Raw genomic sequence first — 13258 nt, forward strand, 5'->3', positions numbered from 1 at the left:
TACCTGATAGCTGAAGAGTTTCATTTAATATAGTCACTTTAACAAAGATTCAAGTACGTCCAGTGGTCCTAAGTAAATTAATTAAATGTTTAGCTATTATCATCTTTTACATTTTATCCAGTGGTTTTCATCATACTGGACACATCAAAAGTAGTCATCTACCAACAGTCAGAGACTATCTAATTATTATACAATAAAAAGGATCAACTGTCCCAATAGAGGCTACTTATTGTGTCTCTTATTCCCTGGCCTACCAGGGTCCACAATTTTTGAAGAGAAAAAAGGCAACATATTTTAACAGAAGTAAATAGGCATCGTGTATGATTGAGGCACTAAAGAAGCATTACGGATATGGCCCAGATCCTCAAAGGTAGTAGGCCGCTACCATTGAAAATTAGGCTCCTCAATACCTTTGACGATCTGGGCCATATATGTAAAACAAGAAAACTGCAACCAGTTTAAGGATCTGATCCTGCAACATGTTGAGTCCCTCTTGAGAAGTGCTGAGTGTCTTCAACTCCTACTGAGTTCAGTAGAGGAGGGGGTGCTTTGTTTAAGAAAGCTACCCAGTGCTCACTGTCCCCTCTTACTGCCTTTAGAGGCACTCATCATCCTAAAAGGAGGAGAGAGGAGGCATGGAGAGCCCCATGGAGTGGTGCAACTCTGCCCCAGAGTTGTAATTGTAAATTACACAATCTGACCTAGTAGTATGCCTAACATTTAGGGCCTAATTTGATAGAAATAACTTGCTTTTTTCACATGTAATGTTTCATGCACAGTTAACTGTAGGTGCAAATTATAAGATTTAGATGTCTGCTTTACTTGCAGATGCAGCCACCTGTTTAGATGTGTCAATACTAGCATTTGCACCTTCAAAATGGTAGGCTGACTGATGCCCCTTTAAAAATCAGATTTTTCAATTGCAGTACATATTACTTTGCTAAGGATATGTGAACCTGTAAATCTTGATTAGATCGATAAATACAAAGCAGTTTTAGTTAGGAAATAATAAATTAGAAATTATTATCTCATTTTGGAGGATAAAAGCAATCTCCTCTTTGTGTCTCTCTTTCTTTCTGTGCATATGTATGTGCCAGGTCTGACATACTAACTTGTTACAAATGTGACTGTTTTTTCTTTTCCTTAATGTGAATCACATATAGTAAGAGTCTTTTTATCTCTCTGGGTGGGAAACACTGGGACAATTTGCATATTTACTTTTTTTTATTAAACTGCATCTTCCTTGATAACTCATTTTAAAATGCCCATTTAAAACATTGGCTTTGATCTGGTTTCCTGGTAATTAAATTGCTTGCCTTTAAACTTCCATCATTTAAAATAATCCTTATTAAGACAATTTTCCCAAACTTCAAATATTGGTTTTCAATTCTAGTGTGAAGGGAATGAATAATGGTTCTGGATATATTTACTTAAACACAGGCTGGTTATACCAAACTAGGAAGTTGATTTCTTTGCCTCTTGTATTAACTAAGGGCATGATCCAACAAATTCTTACCTTGTCAAAGGCCTTAGTCACACTGTAGTCCCATTTGTTTCACTGGAACAACTTACATTGATAAAATCTACTCAAATGAGTAAGGATTTCTAGGATTGGATCCTAAGACATGCTACTATTCTTCTAGGCAGAATGAAATAAGCAGTCCCATGCTGGTCTTTTAGAAAATGTTCATTGTGAAATAACTTCAGTTCTCAAATACAATATAAGTAAAGATTTATAATTATATCTGTGTAGATAAAATATAAATAATCACCACATATTCATCTAATACAATAACCTATACATCCTGTTGCCTGACTGAACTGCTTCTGATTTGAACTTCACCAGGTCTGTGAGGTTCTGATCAGATGTTCCAGCTGTGTGTATCTACACTCATAAGAGAATAAAATACATACATAGTAAGTAATTAAATAAAATCTATAAATCTTTGTTTTAATCTGATATAAATATAATTACATATTTCATTATATTTTAAAATATCAATCTCTTCCTTCTCTAATTACACATTTGAATATATGGTAATTATTTTGATTGTGAGGTGGTTAAAAATCTGTGCCATACAATATTAAAAAGAGATTAAAAGGCCTTTTGTTCATATGGAAATACCAAAAACAACATTTTGTTTAAGTGGGATTTTATATTTCTCTAGTCAAGTGATGACAGGGCTTTTGTAAAGAAAACCTTTCATCTTAAACATTCAGTACTCCATCACAACATAATTACCCTAATTTGTATTCCACTGTAGAAACAGGCTTTTTCAGTTTAAACAAATTAAGCAACAATCACTAAGCATACATGGCCAGCATTTTTTCAGCTAACCTGTTATCTACTCTAGCTACAGCTTTATCTTTATAAACTAGAAATCGTGTTTTGTTTTCCTGATTTTTCTGAGGATTATGTTAGTCAGATTGTCTAAAGAGGCATTGTGGCTCACTGGTTAGGGCAGTGGATTGGAAATCAAGAGGTTATGCCCCACTCTTTCCTTACTCTTATAATCTTGAGCAAGGCACTTTGGGCCAAATCCTTCCCTCATTTAGGCTCCAGTTCAGGAAAACACTTATGCACATTCTTGACTTTAAGTGCATGAGTAATCCCATCCCTCTTCAGCAAAGCACTCAAGCACAGGTTTAAGAGCATTGCTGAATCAAGGTTGTTCATTCCATTGACGTCAGCAGATGATGTATGACCTGAAGTGTGACAATTTATATCTCTTACAAATTGGGATAGTGATATTCTCTCTCTATGTAACTATGGATGTTTTTGCTGTCTATATAAACGTGTCAGGGCATGAACCAACCTCTAACTGTGATGACGGTCTGAAGAAACTTCCCCTATGGGCAGTTTATTTCAAAATGATCTACTACAGAGTTTCTTGTGCCTTCCTCTGAAGCATCTGGCACTAGCCACTGTCAGAGACAGGGTACTGAACTAGATGGGCCACAGGTATGACTATTCCTGTGAAATCAGTAGAGTCAAACTGGTTTAAAATAGGTATAACATCAAAATCAGACCCATTACATTCAGGCCCCAATTCAGCTACACACTTTAAAGTGTAAAGCACATGCTTAAGTGCTTTGCTGAATGGGGCCTCAAAGAAAAAGTAAGAGAGAGAAGTGAGGAGTCTTTGGGTATGTCTACTCTGCAATAAAAAATCGGTAACACTGAGTCTTAGAGCCCAGTCAATTGATTCAGACTTGCAGAGCTCGAGTTTCCAGGGGGGTGCATCTTGGAGCCCAGATTGCAGCCCCAGCCCAAACATTTACTCTGCAATTTTTAGTCCTGCACCCTGAGCCCCGCAAGCTCGAGTCAGCTGACCCAGCTCAGCCACAGCCATGCTGCAGGTCTTTTATTGCAGTGTAGGTGTCTAAGGGACAAGTTCAGACCTTGTGCAAGCAGTTGCAACTGCACATGTAGTTCACAGAGTTCTCACTTACATGAGGTCTGAATATGGTCCTAGATCTTTTATATAACAGAAAAAAGAGTGGTACTGATTTAGAGACATCAGCACTGAACTATACAGAATGATGATTCATAGCATGATGTGGAGGGAGGGGGAAGTGGGAAAAGAAGGAATTTAATATGAATAGCTCAAGGAGAAGCAAATTTAATGAGAAAGAGCTTAGTATTTGTCAAGGTTCCTTCCCCACTCAGAACTCTAGCGTACAGATGTGGGGACCAGCATGAAAGACCCCCTAAGCTTATTCTTATCGGCTTAGGTTAAAAACTTCCCCAAGGTACAAACTTTGCCTTGTCCTTGAACCGTACACTGCCACCACCAAGTGTCTTACACAAAGACCAGGGAAAGAGCCCACTTGGAGACATCTTCCCCCAAAATATCCCCCCAAGCCCTACACCCCCTTTCCTGGGGAAGGCTTGATAAGAATCCTCCACAATTTGTACAGGTGAACACAGACCCAAACCCTTGGATCTTAAGAACAATGAAAAATCAATCAGGTTCTTAAAAGAAGAATTTTAATTAAAGAAAAGATAAAAGAATCACCTCTGTAAAATCAGGATGGTAAATTACAGGGTAATCAGATTCAAAACATAGAGAATCCCTCTAGGCAAAACCTTAAGTTACAAAAAGACACAAAAACAGGAATATACATTCCATCCAGCACAGCTTATTTTACCAGCCATTAAACAAAAGGGAATCTAATGCATTTTTAGCTAGATTACTTACTAACTAACAGTTGTAAGGCTGCATTCCTGATCTGTTCCCGGCAAAAGCATCACACAGACAGATGAACACTTTGTTTCCCCCCTCCAGCTTTGAAAGTATCTTGTCTCCTCATTGGTCATTTTGGTCAGGTGCCAGCGAGGTTATCTTAGCTTCTTAACCCTTTACAGGTGAAAGAGTTTTGCCTCTGGCCAGGAGGGATTTTATAGCACTGTATACAGAAAGGTGGTTACCCTTCCCTTTATATTTATGACAGTATTATATTTCAGTGATGTGAGATTCCAATGATAGGTGACTATAGCATTTAGAGCCAAATTCAGAACTGATACAAATGGATGGTGTAAGTTATTCATTTAGGGCCAGATTCATCACTGTGTTCCAGCTGCTTTGCACCTTTGATGTAATGCAAAATACCCATAAAGCTGGTTTATCCAGCAAATAAACTGAATTTACAACTACTTAGCATTGCTTAAGCAGTGTGGAACACCAAAGGGCAATGATAAATCTAGTCTCCAAGGGACATTGGTTGAAAGTGAGTGTAAGCAGGCTTAAATGGTGAAATAGCATAACTTGTGTGGGTGTGCAAAAAACACTCAAACAAAACAATATAATTTATACTGATTTGCTATATTTATTGAGACAAAATTCAGCCTTAGCATAAAAGGTACAACTGAATTTGGCCCTGATACTGTTAGTTTGCATTATTTTTCACCTCCCTCTTGGTTCTTAATCTTTGTGAGACAAACATGGCATGGCATATAAGTTACATTAATTTTGCATATGCATTGAATCCAGGTTAGTGCAAGTTACACTACGGTGTCACTTTACACGTTTTTGACCAATATACATTTAACGTGTAAGATATATGTCACTCTGAATTTGGTTCAGAAAATTCCAGGAATTGCCCCTGCTTACTAGGCTGCATTTAGATGAATTTGGTCCTACATATCTTTGATGCTGTTCCAGATCTCTCGTAAATAACTTAATAGATAGATGTATTGGCTGACTGGAAGATTGAATCTGTCTCTCATAGACCATTGAATAGAATGCTAATAGAAGGGAACATGGATTACAGAGTATGTAACACATACTTAAAGTTTCTTCTAGCTTTGAGTCATTTAGGCACAGACTTTTCTGTTAAGGTTTTTACATCCTATAAATCTCATATTCTATTTTCTTTGTTAGATAAGGTACAGACATGAAGATTACAATTACACTATGAATTTTCCTTTCCTGAGTTGTAACTTAAAATTAAATCATTCTACAGCAGTTTAAATTTTTCTGGATACATTCAGGGTTATGTTCGAAGACAAAAGCTCACCAATTCTCTGATTAGGAAGAAGCAAGTCGATTTATAATATCTAAAATTTAGGAGTTTTTTTGCAACCCATGGGCATATTGAGAAAATGATATGGGTCCCAGTCTGGCAGACACTTTTGAACATGCAGAACTTTATGAATGTGAATAGCCCCAATAACTGATTCTGTTCTCATGAGTAGAGTTACACATGTTCTAAAGTGTTTGCAGGATTAGGGCCTAGATTTTACAATTTTAAAAAACTATTTATTTAGGAAGTTTTAACAGGTTTATAAATCCATCACATGTAAATATCAAAAACAAAACAATAATCATTACTACAATAAGCTTTGGTTTAAAGAGACATTCTACAGTAATATAGTAATCAGATCTCTTTATTTTACAAGGTGTTACCATATTAGAGTGAGCATCATTACAACATCTGGGACATATTGTTTCCAGTGATTTTATGAACTTGAGTGAAATCTGCTATTACACATATTTAATAGACCAGGCATGTCTATGAAATGTTATTTTTTAGGTTTTATAAACAAATTTGATATCCTTGACTTTGAATGGTACTTTTTAAAATTCATGCCTTTAACAAGTGGGAAGTTTTTACAAGAGTTGACCCCCTATAGTTCTTGTAAATTTGGCAACAATAACTGTATAATTTTAATCAATTATGTATTTTTTCTTTTTTATTTATGTACAATTAGTCTTTTTTAGAAAGACTATGCATGTAGCTTATGATATAAAATTTTATAAATAAAAAAATACAAAAAAAATATAGGCAGAAAGCCGAAGTTAAATCACTCTAAAAAGCAGAAAGGCTTGAAATACAGATAGAACTGACTGGGATTCTTCTACACTTTCTCTCTTGTCCCTTCCATAAGTAAAGTGTTCCTGCCCTTGCTGCAGAAGAAAAAGGACTTGCACTAGTCAGTTTCCTACTGCATCAAGTTCTTTATACACCCAGCTGACTGCAAAGTTTCTCTTTGCAGCCATGCCTCTGTGTAATCCTAGTCAGTTTCCCTTTGCAACTGTGGGGTGCCTCCTTTGATGTGGCACTGTAGGAGGTTGCCTATGCTTAAAGGAGGGCCTGCAAACAGAACCCCTTCTGTGGAGCAAAAGAAAACACCAGTGTGATGTCACGTGACTCTTTTTTTAATATATACTGAGGAGGAACTCACATCCATGTCTCAGAATTTTGTTATATAGTTTAATGACATTATACAGTGGTTTAGATTAGATAGAAATAGATATCTCATTTAAACCCTGAAGTGAGGGACATTTACTCTAGACCTCTCTTCTGCGGCTGGTCTAATTCAGTGACTTTCGGACTTTCCAGGGAAAGTGGGCGGAAGAAATTGGAGTGGTTGTTTGCAGGGTATTTTTAGTGGAATCTTTATTGTTAAATGGATTTATCTGTGACACTGATGGATTAAATATATTATGACATGCTTTTAGACAATAAAGGTTTTTTGCGATTAGATTATTTACATCTGTATGGCTTGAGTAAGCATTTTTAATAATATAAATATGAAACATGAAATAGCAACAATGAAATGTCAGTTTTATTCTAACAGCTCTATTTATATGAGGAAGAGGCACATAACTCATCTTTGTCTTTTAGTAAGCAGCAGGGATAAAACTAGTATTCTACTGTCCACCATTCTGCGTCTTCTCTGTCTGTGCAATTTCAGTAAATTTATTGCCATGAGAAGTTAGAAAAGAGATGACAAAATTAATAAATCTAGGCCAAAGTTTTTAACATCCTGGGTAGGTACAAACAGGTGTTTGAGCATCCATTTAGAGGCACAAACTGGAGTTAAAAGTCCTGGAGGGAATTTACAAAGGTTGTGTCTGGTTGAACCCAAATATATCTGAGCACTCCAAAGGCCTGGGACAAGGGCATGGTCTGGACTGAGTGTCCAAAAAGAAGTTCCAGAAGGGCTCAGATGCACTCAGCAGCTGCTGTTGGTGCTCATATCTTAATTGTCAGAGGAAGCACAGGTTAGATATTCAAGCAGCACCCCCTCATTGGTTATTCTCGAGTCTCTGCACTCTGAAAAAAGATAGCATGAAGGCAGGATTTGATTCTATGTACATTTGAGAGAAACAGAGAATTTACTATAAATTTATAGGATTAGTACATAGGAATTAGTATTATGTACCAGATCAATCCATCGGTCCATCTAGCCTAGTAGCCTGTGTCCAACCGTGGCAGATGTCAGAGAAAAGTGAAAGTATGCAATGATCTGACTATAAAGGAAGTTTTTTCCTTAACCCTCTCAAAGAGAGGTTGGTTTGTGTCTAGAAGCATGAGGGTTTAATCTGTTCTAAGCTTTTTAGACCCATTAAATATAACTATGTATCTATCTATATTTTCTGAATAAATGTCCATTTTTGTGCTGTTCTAGGCTAAACATTATCTTGTGGCAATAAGTTCCACTGATTAATTTCATAATGCACACAAAAGTATTTTCTTTTCTCTGTTTTAAATTAGTTGCCTTTCACATTTACTGAATATGCCCTTTTTTTTTATTAGGGGAAAGAGTAAATACATGCAGCCCAGTTATCCTCTCTACTCTTTACCATTACTGCACTTATTTTTATACCACTAATTAATGAATCAGTATTACTTCCATTCTATTTTGGAAATTCCCATTCTGTCTGAGTGCACAAATGTGGGGACCCAGGCCTTTTACAGAGCCCCCCACCTGAGGCCCTTTGGAAATGTTTCCCATAGTGATTCCAGTGATAATGGAATCATAGAACCATAGGGTTAGAAGGGACTGCAAGGGTCATCTAGTCTAACCCCCTCCCAAGATGCAGGATTTGTTGTGTCTTAGCCAGTGATACTAAGACTCAGGTTCACAAGTGTCCCCTGAGGCTCTTTGCAGCACATATTAAAACACCGTGTGATCTAATTATTAACCAACCGGGATGATTTTACCTTGTTATTAACTAATTGTAGTTGATAAAATAATACTCATTTTGCTCTCAGAATAATATATATCAGCATAACAAGCAAATATTTCCCATCATACTGTTTAAATAAGAATATATAATACTATTGTAAATGAAACAATGAATTTACACTACTGTGGCTCTTTTGGGTGATATTGATCGCTAATTTGGCTCTTGAATCACTTAGGTGTGAGTTGTTTCAGAGTAGCAGCCATGTTAGTCTGTATTCGCAAAAAGAAGAGGAGGACTTGTGGCACCTTAGAGACTAACCAATTTATTTGAGCATAAGCTTTCGTGAGCTAGAGCTCACTTCATCGGATGCATGAGTATCACTGGTCTAAACCACCCAAAACTGGTGGCTATCCAATCCAGCCTCTTTTTGAAAACTTCTAGTGAAGGTGCTTACAAGGCCTCCCTAGGCAGTCTGTTCCATTGTTCTACTGTTCTTACAGTTAGGAAGTTTTTTCCTGAGATTTAATCTAAAGGTGCTGTGCTGCAGTTTGTGGCAGAAGAGAACAACTTTTTTCCATCTTTTTATGGCAGCCTTTGAAGTATTTGAAGACCACTATCATATACCCCCTTAATCTCCTCTTTTACAAACTAAACATGCCCAGTTCCTTCAGCCTTTGCTCACAGGGCTTGCATTCCATCCCTTTGATCATCTTTGTCGCTGGCCTCTGGATCCTTTCCAGTTTCTCTACAGCCTTTCTATCCGTTGGTGACCAAAACTGGACACAGTTCTGCGGGCTGAGGCCTAACCAGTGCTGAGTAGGGTGGTACTATCACCTCCCAGAGGGGGGTGGATGAAGGGTTTTATACTATTAATTTACTTAGGCTAGAAAACTCTCTAACTAGCAGCCAGACTAGTGACACTCAAGCAGCGCTGGATGTACAAAATGTACCTTACTGGCTGCGGTGGACACCGTGTGGATTGGGAGGGGGCACAGCACCCAGGGCTAATACGCGTGACCAGTCCCGAGGTGCCGCGGGGGAAGAGAAGCCAGCAGCTCCTAGGCAGCGTTCACAGTGGGTCGGAGGGGCAGGATGCTTTCCCGGGCTCGCATTGCCCGACGCCCTCACAGCCGGGCGGTCCCAGGCAGTGCACTCGCCAACACCACTCCCAAGCCCGCCCGGGCTGGCTCGGGGCTCCCCGCGCTGGGGACGCGGCTGCAAGAGCCGCCGGCGGAGCCTGGCCTCGGTGCCCAGGCGACGGACCGCGAGCCCCGGGGAAGAAAGCGCAGCCCCGCCCCGGCGCGCGGCCAAGTCACGCTCGCGGCGCCTGTGGCCGGAGCGCCGGGTCCAGCGGGGTGGCAGTGACCTGTGGGCGGGGCAGCTCTGGGCTGCCGGGAGCGCGCAGCCGCCCCGCGCTCTCGGGGAATCCCCGCGTACCCGGCTCCTCCGAGGCACGAGGATGACGGGCGCGAGGCGGGGGAGGAGCGGCGCGCGCTCTCCCTGACTCTTTCCCACAGCCTGAGTGCCGGCCTGGCGCGGGGGCGGAGCGAGGGAAGACGGCGCTCCTGATTGGCTGAGCGCGGACCGCTGACCCCCCCCACCCCCCCGCAGTCGCCGAGGTGAAAGGGCAACCAGGGCTCCGGCTAGCGGCGGCGATGGCGGCGTCCTTGCGCCAAATGGTGGTGGGCGCCTGGCGGCGGCCGGACCGACACCTGCTCGCGCTGCAGGTGAGCGGGGAGCCGGGTCCCAGCGCCCTTCCGGCGCCTCTCGGAGCCGTCCGCGCGGGATGTGCTGGGGCGGTGAGCCGAGCTCTGCGCCCCAGCGGGCGGCGGCGGCGGCGGCGGGAGCCCGGGGGAGCAGCGCTGAGCGAGCCCGTCGCCGCCCTTGCCTGGGGCCGGTGAGAGACCAGCGTAGAGAACTTGGTACCTGTCCAATGGAGCGTGAAGCGCCGCAGAAGCCTATGAGCTTCCAAGGGCAGGCACCTTCCAACGACGGTGAACGTTTATTTATAAGAAAAAAAAATCAAGTTAATAGTTTACATTTAATGAGAACTTTCATTGAAGTGCATAGTGTGGATTCTTACAAAGATCTCCTACTTTAAGATACAGATTCATGATATTAGGCATATAACTAGTGAGGCATATAAGGAGAAACTAGACTGTCACTGACATTTTAAAAATAGGATCCTAAGCAAAAGAGGAGGACTTTGGAGACTTTAGTTTCTTGCTCTAGATGTTGACATATAGTATAACTGATAGTATTAGGTCAATAAGGATAATGGAGGGTAACCTGTACTTGAAGGTGAAATGCATTATGGATTGGCAGTAGCTTGCCATAATTAAGATTGATGATTATAAGCTACAAAGTCCATTTACAAATCCAGTTTTCAAACACTACTTCCAAAAATCTGTGTCTTTTTTTTTTTTTCTTCCCCTGCCCTCAATCTTGGTGTATTTTATTCCCCCTCCCCCATCTGTATTTCCAAAGTGGCTTGATCTTAGAGATTCCAAATTTTCATTGTATAACTCCACAGCAATGATTCTCCACCACCCCCTTTTAGAAATTATTTTGCAGTTATTGTATTCTTCCTGATAATTTCGGGGATAGTATATTGGCATAGCTACATAAAAATCAGTTTAGATGCTACTCAGTTAATAACTGGAACAAGACTCTTTGCTCAGAAGATTATACAAACATTAACATCTTTGCAGTACCCCAGTTAGATATGAAAATGGCAGACAGCTTACGCTAAACTTTTAAAGAAGCATAACTTTTGTCCCTCTTATGTAGATACAAATTAAAACGTTGTTAGAATTCTCTGGCTTCATCTTTGAACTTAATTATCTGCATGTCTTGTGGGAAGGTGAGTTGGTCTAAAATCTTGTGTTGCACTTTGGATAAATACTTAAGCCATTGGCCCAGAGAGAGAGAGTGACTCTGTAGCCTGATGGTTAGGGCACCCACTGGGTGCGACTATGGTCCAACTCCCCTGGTCCAGTAACATTTTTTTTTTAAAATCCTCAGTGGAACAGCTTTAACAGGAGAGATTGAGGAAGCCCCACATCAGAATGTCCCATAGATCAGTGCTTAGTGCACTCTGAGAGATGGGAGACCAAATCCTCTTCTTCCCTCCCCCTTCTCCCTTGGCAGATGGGGAGAATTTAACTTGCATCTTCCATATCCCAGGTGAGTGCTCTAACCACTGGGCTAAGTTATAACATGGGCACTGCCGCCTCCTCCTCCAGCTGGGTTTTTGAATGGGACCTGATCTGGTAGGTGGCCTCTGGGCCCTATATGTGTGATAGGCATGCTACATCTATTTTTCCCCAGTTTGTGGATTGATCTGGGGTTTGGGGGGAGATTGCAGTGCACATGCCCAGAGGGAGCTCTTGAGGCGCCACTGAGTTTAGGTGCCTACAGCCAAGCAGGAGTTTTGTGGATTGCAGTGGTGCCTAAGGCCATATTTGTGCTAGAAACCTTGGTTGATACAAGTTATGCAGTAGAGCTTCTGCAGTTAGTATATTGCTCGTGCATTCTTGGTTCATTGAATTGGTGCTGTGAGACTCACCAGGAGTGCCTGTGTTGATGCACCATGGGTAGGTATTCCAGTGTGCAACTTGCCATTGTCTGGCACATAGTCTCTTGAGAAATTTTGGCATGCATGGTGGGACAGAAGCGAGTTGTGTGGGAGTGATTGGGAGCAAGGAGTCAAGTTCCTATTATGCAACTTCATCTATTTCATAATTTTCATGCCTCTTTAAAAAAAATCCTGTGAAACTGCACAGCATTTCTTGCTGTCAGTCCTCTCTAAAAGAACTATGGAGCTCACACAGCTCTGCTCTGTTGTCATGAGTATTGCAAACACAGGACAGACAATCCTCCAGTATTTGTAGAGCCATAGAAAGTAATGTCCTTTGCTGCTAAGGTTTTGTTTCATAGAGGATAGATTGCTGAGGGACACAGTGAAAACCAATTCAAGGTTGTTGATGGCATTGTAGATCAGCTGCAGGTGGAGAAGAGCTGCTTCTGAGCCTGAGAAACAAGCATTAACTGGTGGGATTGCATTGTAAAGCAGGCTTGGGATGATGAGCATTGGCTGCAGAACTTTCAGACACAAAATGCCATGTCCCTGTGCTTGGGACTGTGCCAAGCTTGCTGCTGCCCTCCAGCTCCAGGACACCAGACTGAGAGCTGCACTGGCAGTGGAGAAGTGAGTGGCAATCTCTCTGTGGAAGTTAGAAATCCAGGGTTGCAATCAATCAGTGGGAAATCATTTTGGATTTGGAAAATCCACAGTGGGGACCCTTGTCATGCAAGTGTGTAGGGAGGGCTATTAATCGTTTCCTGCGCCTGCTATACAAGAGTGTCTGTTTTGGTAGTGTGCAGGAGATGGTGGATGGATTTGCTGAAGTGGGATTCCTGAACTGAGATGGGGTGATAGAAGGTGCACCCATCCCTATTTTAGCACCAGCCTACCTTGCACAGAGTGCATCAACAGAAAGGGCTACTCTTCTATGGATATGCAAGTGCTGATGGATCACTGGGGATGCTTTGCCAGTGATCAGTGCTGGTTGGTCAGGGAAGGTGCATGATGCTCTCATCTTTAAGAATGCAGGACTGTTCAGAAAGCTGCAAACAGGGATGTTCTTTCCTGGCCAGCGGATTTGGCATTTCAGTATTGTCAGTGCTACAGTGATCATGGGGGATCTGGCTTACCCCTTGCTTCCCTGGTTCATGATGCTGCACACTGGCCACCTCAGTAGCATCAAGGAAAAGATTCAACTGCTAGCTCAACAGGTGCAGAATAACCACTGAATGTGGTTTTGGTAGATTGAACT

General features: G+C 41.4%; 1 protein-coding gene across 13 annotated transcripts in view; it reads left to right on the plus strand.

The window, feature by feature from the left end:
• The window catches only part of PCCA (propionyl-CoA carboxylase subunit alpha), a 420693-nt gene that overhangs the window by 16469 nt on the left and 390966 nt on the right, over positions 1-13258 (plus strand). For 6 of the 13 annotated variants that reach the window (XM_073348820.2, XM_073348707.2, XM_073348730.2 and 3 more), the window contains exon 1: positions 10009-10147. The exons of 2 other annotated variants lie outside the window; for them this stretch is intronic. In XM_073348820.2, coding sequence (XP_073204921.1) covers positions 10076-10147 — 72 coding nt within the window. In that variant the 5' untranslated portion in view covers positions 10009-10075. Of the gene's footprint in view, positions 1-1846; positions 1918-10007; positions 10148-10264; positions 10415-11429; positions 11607-13258 lie in introns of those variants that run through there. 5 more of the 13 variants (XR_012159457.1, XM_073348715.2, XM_073348746.2 and 2 more) reach the window with 4 other exon arrangements.

Source organism: Lepidochelys kempii, chromosome 1, assembly GCF_965140285.1.
Source record: "Lepidochelys kempii isolate rLepKem1 chromosome 1, rLepKem1.hap1, whole genome shotgun sequence".
NCBI classification, from domain to species: domain Eukaryota; kingdom Metazoa; phylum Chordata; order Testudines; family Cheloniidae; genus Lepidochelys; species Lepidochelys kempii.